General features: G+C 46.1%; 1 protein-coding gene across 2 annotated transcripts in view; it reads left to right on the forward strand.

The window, feature by feature from the left end:
* Positions 1–12,118, forward strand: part of SSRP1 (structure specific recognition protein 1) — a 146,509-nt gene that overhangs the window by 41,707 nt on the left and 92,684 nt on the right. For both annotated transcript variants that reach the window (XM_086953348.1, XM_086953349.1), the window contains exons 3-8: positions 239–424; positions 1,606–1,711; positions 1,837–2,027; positions 7,625–7,855; positions 11,291–11,394; positions 11,853–11,981. In XM_086953348.1, coding sequence (XP_086809474.1) covers positions 239–424; positions 1,606–1,711; positions 1,837–2,027; positions 7,625–7,855; positions 11,291–11,394; positions 11,853–11,981 — 947 coding nt within the window. The remainder of the gene's footprint in view (positions 1–238; positions 425–1,605; positions 1,712–1,836; positions 2,028–7,624; positions 7,856–11,290; positions 11,395–11,852; positions 11,982–12,118) is intronic.

The following is a 12,118-nucleotide window of genomic DNA, read 5'->3' on the forward strand; positions in this document are numbered from 1 at the left end:
ATCATCGCATCTACAAAACGGCGTAGCCCCTGTGAACAGCACTGCACCTGGCCTATTTTGGGAGAGGGTATTGTAAAATCCGATTCTGTGGGTTTTTGGCGCTGGGTCAGCACGTGGATTGTAATGCCTGACCTAGCCTAGGTCCGAGCTGTAGTTATAGGGGGTGCTAGGTTCCTGTAATGCCTGATCTCTTTGCAAAGTTACCTGTATATTGACATTTCTCTTACGTTCTCTTTAGAATGATGGGCGTTTACGTCTGAACCGACAAGGCATCATCTTCAAAAACAACAAGACTGGCAAAATGGACAACATCCAGGGCACCGACCTTTCTGAGGGTCTGTGGCGCAAGGTGGCGTTAGGCCATGGAATCAAGCTCACCACGAAAGCTGGCCATGTCTACAAATATGATGGCTTTCGTGATTCGGTAAGATCCTCATTTACTGTTTGCCTATTTGACAGATGGTTGGGTCCATGGTGACCTCTTGTCGGGCTGAAGTAAGGGTAGCAGCGGTGACACATCTCTCCTGACAATACCAAACATTTAAATCTGTAAGATTTACGGTGTGCTTTCACTGTTGTGTTTGAAGATCTGTACAGTAAGATCGATTACTCTATTCTTGCAAGCATAAAACTTAATGTGTGAATCTTGAAGGGTTGTTAGTCTCTCTGTTGGGTAATGAATCTTCAAACCCTCCTCAAAGCTACACAAAACAGACACCAGCAGCCACAAAACACAGGAAATATATATGCACTTTTCTTCTTTTATTGGCATGCCAAGACAGACACACATCCCAGTGTCCCGTCTTGGAACAAGCTTCTTCTGCCCCACGTAGATATTCAGGGGAGCATATATAGGGCAGAAAGGGCTGTCATCAGTAAAATCCTTAGATGTGGACAAGGCCAGATATGGAGATAGATAGATATACATATACATATATATATATATATATATATATTTGTCATGCAAGCACAAGACATAGAGCAAAATAAGAACACAAAGGAACAGAAAGTAAGTTTAAGCAAAACCTGCAAGAATCAGAGGCTTTTGACAGCTGTTAACCCAGAATGTGTCAGAGGGCAATAAAGGTCCGTGGGTCAGGCTGAAATAGATTTGTAAAGGGGAGGTGATTTTAGGAGCACAGAGCAAGCAGTTTGGTCAGAGACAGTTAGCTCAGTGGGTCAGAGATAGTGTGGTGGAGAATTTGGGATTGATTCACTTAAATGGCTGATGCAAACATTTAGATATATATTTTTCCTCACACACTCATTCCAGCAAATTAGGACACGTAAAGAAACTGTGCTATGCCGTGTCAGAGCTGAATGTTGTGTGGCCTGATGCCCCAGACCTAACCCTGTAGATTTGCTTCGCTCTGTAGCCACGTGTCAGACCTTGTAATAGGTGTATGTTTAGTGCCTCAGATCGTTCTATTGGTAGAATGGCCTGCTGTTAGATGCAGTGACCTATTGCGCCTTGTGATAGACCATTAATGGGCCTATTGCAGTTCCTGCAGGAGCTGGGTGGGGTACTCGTAACAGTGTCCACAACCCCCTTCTGTAGCATACACTGACTGACATCAGATCATTGCACACTTTTTGTTGTTGCAGGAATTTGACAAGCTATCGGATTTCTTCAAGTCTAACTTCAAGGTAGATCTGGTGGAGAAGGATATGTGTGTCAAGGGCTGGAACTGGGGAACAGTGCGCTTTGGAGGTGAGTTAAACGGGGAGGTTTCCCAGTGAAGCCCTTGGGTGTTGTCAGTGTTCATGGATCGGGTGTCTGTCGTCAAGGTCTTGGATCTAGTCATTTATCCTCTTTCCCTGCCTTTCTTGCTTCAGGTCAGCTGTTGACCTTTGACATCGGGGACCAACCAGCCTTTGAGCTGCCTCTTGGTAATGTCTCGCAGTGCACCACGGGTAAGAATGAGGTGACGCTCGAGTTCCACCAGAATGACGATGCTGAAGTCTCCTTGATGGAGGTGCGCTTCTATGTTCCTCCCAACCAGGAGGACAACACAGATCCTGTGGAGGTAGGGACATGCAGTGCGTAGATTCCATGGGTGAAAGTTTAAAACTGTTTCCGATGAAGTTGAATGTTGCCCAATATTAATCCCTTGCCGGGTGGAAGCCTATGTAAACCTGTCTGATGAAGGTGCCAGTCAATTCTGTGCCAACTTGATTTTAGATATATCTGTACAGCATCCAGGCCCTACAGAGCTGAGCAGCACCTTAAACCTCATTTTAGGTGGTGGTTATCCCTTCACAGAAGCATCAGTGTCCTTCTGGGATGGTTGGCTAACATGGTTGCGAAGGGTATTATCACTTCACTTCATAGATGTGCTGCAGGTGTGAATGCAAGTCTAACCCTGCATTTTCTGGAGTTGGCTGTCTCTGCACAACAGTGCCACGCAGGTGGGTTGCAGTCTAAACGTGACTGTTTCCGATGTAGCTGGCATTTAAACTGCTCAAGGTGGGTGTAGCTATCTGTTTATATATTACTGCTGAGAAAAGGGTATACTGGAGTTGGGCATCGATTCCCTACGTAGGTGAGCATCAGTCTAAGCATAGGTCTGACTGTGGATATTGCTTCATCTTGTAGTGTCTTTCAGGGGTGGGAGGCAAGTCTAAACCTGCATCTGCTGGTGCTCACTCCTCTGTTCAGGGGTGAGACAGGTCTAATCCTGCTTCTGCTGGTGCTCACTCCTCTGTTCAGGGGTGAGGGGCAAGTCTAAACCTGCATCTGCCGGTGCTCACTCCTCTGTTCAGGAGTGAGGGGCAAGTCTAAACCTGCATCTGCTGGTGCTCACTCCTCTGTTCAGGGGTGAGACAGGTCTAAACTTGCATCTGCTGCTGCTCACTCCTCTGTTCAGGGGTGAGGGGCAAGTCTAAACCTGCATCTGCTGGTGCTCACTCCTCTGTTCAGGGGTGAGGGGCAAGTCTAAACCTGCATCTGCCGGTGCTCACTCCTCTGTTCAGGAGTGAGGGGCAAGTCTAAACCTGCATCTGCCGGTGCTCACTCCTCTGTTCAGGAGTGAGGGGCAAGTCTAAACCTGGATCTGCCGGTGCTCACTCCTCTGTTCAGGAGTGAGGGGCAAGTCTAAACCTGCATCTGCTGATGCTCACTCCTCTGTTCAGGGGTGAGACCGGTCTAAACTTGCATCTGCTGGTGCTCACTCCTCTGTTCAGGGGTGAGGGGCAAGTCTAAACCTGCTACTGCGGGTGCTCACTCCTCTGTTCAGGGGTGGTTGCAAGTCTAAACCTGCATCTGCTGGTGCTCACTCCTCTGTTCAGGGGTGAGGGGCAAGTCTAAACCTGCATCTGCAGGTGCTCACTCCTCTGTTCAGGGATGGTTGCAAGTCTAAACCTGCATCTGCTGGTGCTCACTCCTCTGTTCAGGGGTGAGGGGGCAACTATAAACCTGCATCTTCTGGTGCTCACTCCTCTGTTCAGGGGTGAGGGGCAAGTCTAAACCTGCATCTGCTGGTGCTCACTCCTCTGTTCAGGGGTGATTGCAAGTCTAAACCTGCATCTGCTGGTGCTCACTCCTCTGTTCAGGGGTGGTTGCAAGTCTAAACCTGCATCTGTTGGTGCTCACTCCTCTGTTCAGTGGTGGTTGCAAGTCTTAACCTGCATCTGCTGGTGCTCACTCCTCTGTTCAGGGGTGAGGGGTAAGTCTAAACCTGCATCTTCTGGTGCTCACTCCTCTGTTCAGGGGTGAGGGGCCAGTCCAAACCTGCATCTGCTGGTGCTCACTCCTCTGTTCAGAGGTGGTTGCAAGTCAAAACCTGCATCTGCTGGTGCTCACTCCTCTGTTCAGGGGTGGTTGCAAGTCTAAACCTGCATCTGCTGATGGTCACTCCTCTGTTCAGGGGTGGTTTCACGCCTAAATCTGCATCTGCTGGTGCTCACTCCTCTGTTCAGGGGTGGTTGCAAGTCTAAACCTGCATCTGCTGATGGTCACTCCTCTGTTCAGGGGTGGTTTCACGCCTAAATCTGCATCTGCTGGTGCTCACTCCTCTGTTCAGGGGTGAGACAGGTCTCAACCTGCATCTGCTGGTGCTCACTCCTCTGTCAGGGGTGGGACAAGTCTAAACCTGCATCTGCTGGTGGTCACTCCTCTGTTTAGGTGTGGGACAAGTCTAAACCTGCTTCTGCTGATGGTCACTCCTCTGTTCAGGGGTGGTTGCAAGTCTAAACCTGCATCTGCTAGTGCTCACTCCTCTGTTCAGGGGTGAGGGGCAAGTCTAAACCAGCATCGTCTGGTGCTCACTCCTCTGTTCAGGGGTGAGGGGCAAGTCTAAACCTGCATCTGCTGGTGCTCACTCCTCTATTCAGGGTGAGGGGCAAGTCTAAACCTGCATCTGCTAGTGCTCACTCCTCTGTTCAGGGGTGGTTGCAAGTCTAAACCTGCTACTGCGGGTGCTCACTCCTCTGTTCAGGGGTGGTTGCAAGTCTAAACCTGCATCTGCCGGTACTCACTCCTCTGTTCAGGGGTGGTTGCAAGACTAAACCTGCATCTACTGGTGCTCACCCCTCTGTTCAGGGGTGAGACGGGTCTAAACCTGCATCTGCTGGTGCTAACTCCTCTGTTCAGGGGTGAGACAGGTCTAAACCGGCATCTGCTGGTGGTCACTCCTCCCTTCAGGGGTGAGTGCAAGTCCAAACCTGCATCTGCTGGTGGTCCCTCCTCTGTTCAGGAGTGAGTGCCAACTGAAACCTTGGTGTGCTGAAGGGAGCTATCACTCCTTTCATTAATGCCCTACATAGGCGGAGGCTCCTCCTGGATTGGAGGGGAGGTATTTCTGCTGGTGTTGATGCCCATGCTGAATATTGGTATTACTTCATGGCCTCTGTGCCTTAGATGGGCGGGCAGCAGTCTAAATTCACATCTGAACATGTATAATTTTGCATGTCAGAGATTTCCTACAGAGGCGGATGCCAGTCTAAACCTGCATCTGCTCTGGTTGGAGTCACTGCACAGTTTTTAAAACTGTGTTTCTATTTTATAGCAGCTTTATACATAGCAATGTAATGCACATAACTATCAAAATGTCATATGAATCAATAAAAGCCGCCCTTCAACAGTATATCTTCCATGACCCCATAAAAAGGGCTTCAATAAAGTGCAAATGTCACCTAAAGTGAATAATTGAACAACTCCATACCTCCAGCAGCCTAATTGACAAACCTGCAGGCTGGTATGATAGTGCCAATAGTGCTTGCCAGTGCTTAAACTGAAATGCTGCCAGGCCTCTGTACCATGTGGATGTCCAGCCAGCAGTATCCCTAGGCAACTCGGCTAAAGTGCAGATATCACCTAAAGTGCTTAATTTATTCACCCTAGAAACACTTTGGGTGATTTAAGGGCCTCTGGAAGATTGCTAAACCCATAATTCTTCAGCAATTATAACATAACAAATGGTCAAATCTAGAAGATTGCGCTGAGAACCTTGTAATCTGTAATGCAAAGGATGCCCCACAATGCTGCTTGACGTTAGAAAGAGCCAGGCTGCCTGCAGTCTTGGGCAGTTGTAAAATGTTATTATTAGCACATGGGGTCTTAGTTCCTCGGACAAATGAAGTCCTCGTACTATCCAACCTGGTAAAAAAAAATCTTTCTCTACTTTACTAGGGACATTTAAAAATAAAAACGGCACCAGCGGCAAAATTGTCATTTTAAAATAAGGAATGTGCGACCTATAATAAAAAAATAAAAGGGGGAGAGAATTCCAAATAGAGCTGAATTTTGCTATAAAGAGGAGTGTGGTAGAAGTAGTAAAGATCCAACATTTATAATCCTTATAATGCACGCCTAAATACCTCTTTGTATTCAGATCATAATTAGCCCTAAGCTTGCGTGGTAAAACACCTGAAGTAGTGTTAAACAAGAGTCTCCGTTTTAGATTTGTTCATTTTATACCCCCCACACTCCCGAGTATACGTCTGAATAGCGCGCAATGCAGTCTCCATATTCTTTCTGGAATCGCAAAAGCTGTGCGTTCAACATGTAGTTTGAATTTAGGCCCACCTAAATTGAGCTAATGGTTCAATAAATAAAGCAAACAAAATCCGGGAGAGGAGGCAAACTTGTCAAGTACCTCAGGTTGGATATACCGTACCTGCACATGCGTTTTTTATAATAAGTACAGGCCGAGGTGGTCTCATGGAGCCGAAAGACTGACCTCATGAGCTTTAGTGGAAACTTACATTTCTCCAAGATCCCCCCCTCGCCCCCCCAAAAAAAATCCAGCTCATGAGGTCAAAAGCTTTCTCTGCATCTAGCAGAACCTTAGTCGCTGCACAGTGTTGCTGTAGCACCAGGATGGAAACCAGTCGTGATATTGATCTGTAGGTGGACCGTTCTTCCTGAAGTGAGGTGTCCTGCGCCAGCCGTCCAGGTGAAGGGCCCTCTGAAGAAGTAGGGGAGACGGGGAGCCCTCAGTTACTCTGGCTCCAAGACCTCTTGGTAGGAAGCTGTCTCACTGTTTGTTCAGGACCGACCACAGCGTGTCCTACCTTTCCCAGTCGTATGATGCGATAAGTACAGCAGCACAGTTGAGGCAACTCCGTTTGGATTGAAAGGGAGAGTAAAGCAGCTCTGCCTGGATTCGATGTGCTGTGAAAGCACTGCACAGCCCCAGTTTGCCGCCGACTGATAGTACAGCGCAGGCGACCCTTGGTTTGCTTTCTGACTGCCAGCACTGTCCTACAGAGACCACTCGTAGCCTGTGTGCACTGTGCCGCTAGGCTGTTCACACGCAGGCGAGTTGCTGCACACTTAGCCCAGCTGAGATCTCGTGCACGTTTCTGCGACTTTTCCAGTAGGCCACCTGATGTCCCAGGCCACCTGATGTCCCAGACCAGTTGCATGCATCTGACTTGCCTCGCATGTTACACTGGGTGTAAAGTTAAAGACCAAACAGCAGAAATGCCAAATATTAAGGGCGCGTACATCTGTCTGGCAATGATTCATCCTGTTGAGAAAGCACTCGCCTAGAGGGCGATGTTCTGTATGTTGGGTTCAGTAAGCCTTACTCAGGACCTTCACTCTCTGCTCCTGTGAAGACCAGCTCAGATAATTTTGGGATAAATTAAAGATCTCACTTCTTGATGTGTTGTGGAGTTGTACCTCTGATGGGGTAGCTAAAGTACTGCAGAGAGAAAAGGCGTACATTGAAGGATATCTGATGAAAGTGCTCTTTTTTTTTTTTAACCTCTGACCCTCGGATGCTCCGTGTTTATGCTTGTGCCTGTTCCTTTGTTAAACGTTGTTCCAGTGTGTATCAATTTAAGGTTCATCTGCTCCTTGTAGTCTGCTGGTGTTCATCTGTGCTCTGTTCTGTATTTGTTCATTTGCATGCATTGAAAATGGGTCCCTTCTGTGCACATTTATTGTGGCTCTGTCCTACTTTTTGGGTTTCTCATTGTTCTTTCTGGCTTTTGTTGGGAGATGTTTTTATGTCCGTCAAAGAGTGATGTGTAAAGTTACTTCTTCAGGTGTGGTGTCCTCCAGAGTGTATGGGGTGTTTTTTCTTTAATGCTGTGGGTTGCGGCTTTTTTGAGGGTCTCCATTTGTGTGGTATTTATTATTTCTTGCCTGTGCTGATACTTTCTCTTATCTCTTTAGGCCTTCTCGCAGAACGTCCTCTCCAAAGCAGATGTCATTCAGGCCACCGGGGATGCTGTTTGCATCTTCCGGGAGTTGCAGTGTCTCACTCCTCGAGGCAGATATGATATCCGAATCTATCCTTCTTTCCTACACCTTCACGGCAAGACCTTTGACTACAAGATTCCCTACACCACTGTGCTGAGGCTCTTCCTTCTGCCACACAAGGACCAGAGGCAGATGTTCTTTGTGGTACGTACACCGGGCAAGGAACGACAAAACATTGGCAACTTTGGGAATGGTTGCTTGACCTCCCCACAGCATGGGATGAGTGTTAAAGGGGAAATGGGAGTGTTGATGACCTCCATATGTTTATCTGTTGCGATTTATTGGTTGTATTTTACGCTGTAGACGATTGGTTCATTTTAACAATTTCGTAGTTTGCATTTAATAATCCAGTTTATAACTGCTTCACCAACCCTGGAGAGTTGTATGTTAATTATCCCACAACAAAAAGTCCGGCACTCCCAGATTTTGAATTATTCGGGTACAATAATCCTTTCTTAATGCATGTTTGGCAGTTGAAATGGAGGATAACATGTCCATAATGGTGCTTTCTGCAACAAAATCCACTTAGTGTGTTCACTGGGGCTTTTTGCTCTGTTCATTTTTCATTAGGTTTGACTGGTCTTTGAAACAATTTAGAGGGTGTATTTTATCGCACCCAGTAATTATCCAATGTAGTATCTTCTTGTAATGAGCTCTGCAGAAACCGGTCCAAGTGCAGGGGATTGCAAACATCTTGGGCACATGTTATTGTGCATTTAACAGCAGCAGTTTGAGTCCGAAAGTCTTTTGCAGGGCTTCACGCTAGCATCCTGTGTTCTTTCTGGGTGTGTGGCCTGATTATTCAATCCTGGACTGATGGAATCCCCCTGGATGTCGGGCGTAGACTGATTTCCCAAACAGAAGTAACCGTTCCCCAGGAGCGAAGAGGGAGCCCCACCCTTCCCCAGAGACAAAGCCGCCCCAGTGTTGAGTAAAACACACTAGAGGAACGCAAAATATCTCTAGAAAAGGAAGAGACCTAAGGACCAACAGAAAAGAGCCAATCGCCACCAGTGAGGAGAAGGTCCAGTCCAACTACCTCTGGGAGTCCTATAAACAATGACGAGAGAGAGAGACACGATAACCTATACAACTAAACATCTATGAACTTTACAGCAAAAGAGAGAGAGCGACCCAATAACCTATAAAACTAAACATCTATGAATTATACAGCACAATCATGATTTAAACTTATGACTGAGGTTGTGTACTATCCCACACTTACTTGGTTTAAGACCGATAGTAGGCTCCGGAGACAAAAATATAAATGTTCCAGCAGAAGGTCTCTTGTGCAGTATTAAAATTGAAAATACTGGCGATGTCGTTTTTCACTCATTCCAGGAAGGCAATTTCTAGAGCATACATCTTCCCAATCTTCCAAAATGCAGTTTAAGTTATAACAGCTATTCCAGGGACAACAGAGAAACGATGAGCCTTATTATGCTTAAAACTTAGTTCAAAGTTTCAAAATAAAACTTTAATGGCAACAGGAAAGGAACAAAAAGAAACTGAGTCAACACCAAATGTGCTGCATGATAGGCAAACGGGTGCGGAGAAAATAATGCGTCTTTACTGTAGACAGCAGAGCGGTGAAACAAAGGAAACTGGATGCGCTTTCAATCACGCATAAACAAAACGATACCAATAATGATTTGCTGCGCGAACTTGCGCTGCTTTCCAGTAGGGAGAAAGGTGTTTGTCAACTTGCAGCAGAAAAAGAGGCAGCAAATAAAAAAATAATAGATGCGCGTCCTTGCGCTAGTAAGGAATAAGCTTCTGAGAGAATCTCCACCAGGAAACCAGAAATATCCTCGGCAAGATGAAATCAAACGGGAACGCTTCAACGGGGAGCCGGGCAAAGGTCAAAACAGAGGAAAGCCAAGAATTGAGTCACAGCTGCAGAAGGCTTAAGTACCTCACAATCACCTGACCACTCCTGAAGCAGTATGGGACAGCACACAATCACTCTCTCCCTTGGATCATTCTGGGATCTGTAGTTTAGACACAATGCATGAATCCTGATGCCTAACACTGGATGTTACATTGAGTCCTGGACTGATGGGATCCCCTGGATCTTACATTGAATCCTGGACTGATGGGATCCCCTAGATCTTACATTGAATCCTGGACTGATGGATCCTCTGGATCTTACATTGAATCCTGGACTGATGGGATCCCCTGGATCTTACATTGAATCATGGACTGATGGGATCCTCTGGATCTTACATTGAATCATAAACTGATGGGATCCCCTGGATCTTACATTGAATTCTGGACTAATGGGATCCCCTGGAACTTACATTGAATTCTGGACTGAAGGGATTCCCCTGGATCTTACATTGAATCATGGACGGTGGGATCCCCTGGATCTTACATTGCCAACTGGAAATGCAATCTGAAATGAGTTGAGAGAATATCTGAATTTTAAAGGTTGTTTGATATTGGGAAGATTCTGGTGCAGAACATTCATCACTCTTATCCCACAGGCCATAATGTAGAGTGTGCTATTCCGAACATTGTGAAAGCTGGGAGTGTGGAAGGGCTGGGCAGCTGAAGTAGCTTGGTCTGAAACTATGCACAGCCAAATGAATTTGAAGGGAACACAAGCCCACTTGATGAACCTGCATGTAGGCTGTTATTGGGGTATTTCACCTGATCCTTTCTGCAAGAGGCAGCCAAAGCCATCAGGCCTGGTTATGGGCTGGTCAAGGGTAATGTAAAGACTCTACCCAAACAGCCCCCACTTTCACACTTTGCAAACATGCTGTGGCATATTCAAACAAATAATGTGCTGCGAGCTACAATTTTTAATCCTTCTTCCTCACTAGCATGCTTGGGGTACCGAAGGAACCGCCTGAGATTTCTGTCCACCTACTGTGGAGTATTGGAATACGTGACCTCTTTGATCCTTGTTCGGTCATTGTCATTCCATGCATTTTATGCATTTATAATTCTTCACCGAGAAGGTGGGGGTAATCTTTAAATTGATCTTCATGACCAGTGTTAGCTTTATTTAATGCACGTATGCTTGATTTCGGCTACCCGTGAATGTCCACTAGGCACTTTGAGTAGATTATACTTGTCAGCGTAAAAACACCCAGTACTGATGGCTAACCTTTTGTCCAAAAATCTTAAAACGTCACCCAGAAATTGGATGTTAACCAATAAAACGCTATCGAATGCGAGCTGGGAATGAGTACACTTGCACATCCCTTTGGCATGAGTCACAGCAGCAGAAGAGGGATGCTTCAAGATTTATGTGGGCAGCTTTGTCTCGTCTTCTCCAATACATCACTGAGAGAAGTTTCAAAATAAATTGCTGGGTGCTGCTGTCTAGATGTTGCAAGAGACCAACCTTGCAGATTTCATCCCATTCTGGCTCCAGTTTGTGGATGGCAGAGTGGTAATGCGACAGCACACCAGCCATTACACCAGAGTAAGCTTGATAACGTTAGATTGACAGGGCATTGAGTTTCTACAGGCTAGTGTCACAGGTGGAGGTTTTTGCTTTAATTTGAGAAGAATCCTGTCTTTTTCTGTTGGTCTTTGACGTTTGCAAATGTCTTTGCTTCCTTCTAGATCAGCTTGGACCCTCCTATTAAACAGGGACAAACCAGATACCACTTTCTGATCCTGCTCTTCTCCAAAGAGGAAGACATCTCCCTAACGCTCAACATGAACGAGTAAGGCCAGTCCTGAATTTTGTTTTGAGTGTGGCTTTTTTCATTTGTTGTGCCCTTCCCTGTTTGAGGGAGAAGCCATTCTACCTCTTGTTGGGAGTTGGTAAAATGCTTCTCTGTAATGGCCTACCCTGGTTTGTGTTTTTAGCATTCTGCTCCATCTCTCTCCTCTTCTTGCCACTGTACGTCCCTCACCATTACCGTGTTTGTCTTCCCCTTGAATTAAATAATTTGTTTTACTTCTATTTTCCTTTTCATTCCTTTATCCATAAGGGGCACATTACTGCTTTGTTCCCAGCATCCTCTACTTGCCAGCCTTTTAGTTGTCTATACTTGAAGGTTCACTGCTTCTCCTCATGAACACTCAGTCTTAAACACACTGTATACGTATGTTTCTCTCATCAATTCTCCCACCTTATGCTACCATCTAACATATCTGATGATTGAATTTTGCCCTCTAGGGATGAGGTTGAAAAACGTTTTGAGGGCAAACTGACGAAAAACATGTCTGGGTCGCTCTATGAAGTGGTCAGTCGTGTCATGAAGGCTTTGGTGAATCGGAAGATCACAGTTCCTGGCAATTTTGTTGGGTAAGTGAGTGGAGATTGTCATTTTTTTTATTTCTGCAAAGGTCTGGCCTAGATCACCTTTACTAGTATTACCAATACTTGTTTATGTTTATGTTTTGGCAATTTTTATAGCGCGCAAATACCCAGGGGTGTCTCAG

The sequence above is a fragment of the Lissotriton vulgaris genome, chromosome 1_2 (genome assembly GCF_964263255.1).
Source record: "Lissotriton vulgaris chromosome 1_2, aLisVul1.2, whole genome shotgun sequence".
In the NCBI taxonomy this organism is placed as follows: Eukaryota; Metazoa; Chordata; class Amphibia; order Caudata; family Salamandridae; genus Lissotriton; species Lissotriton vulgaris.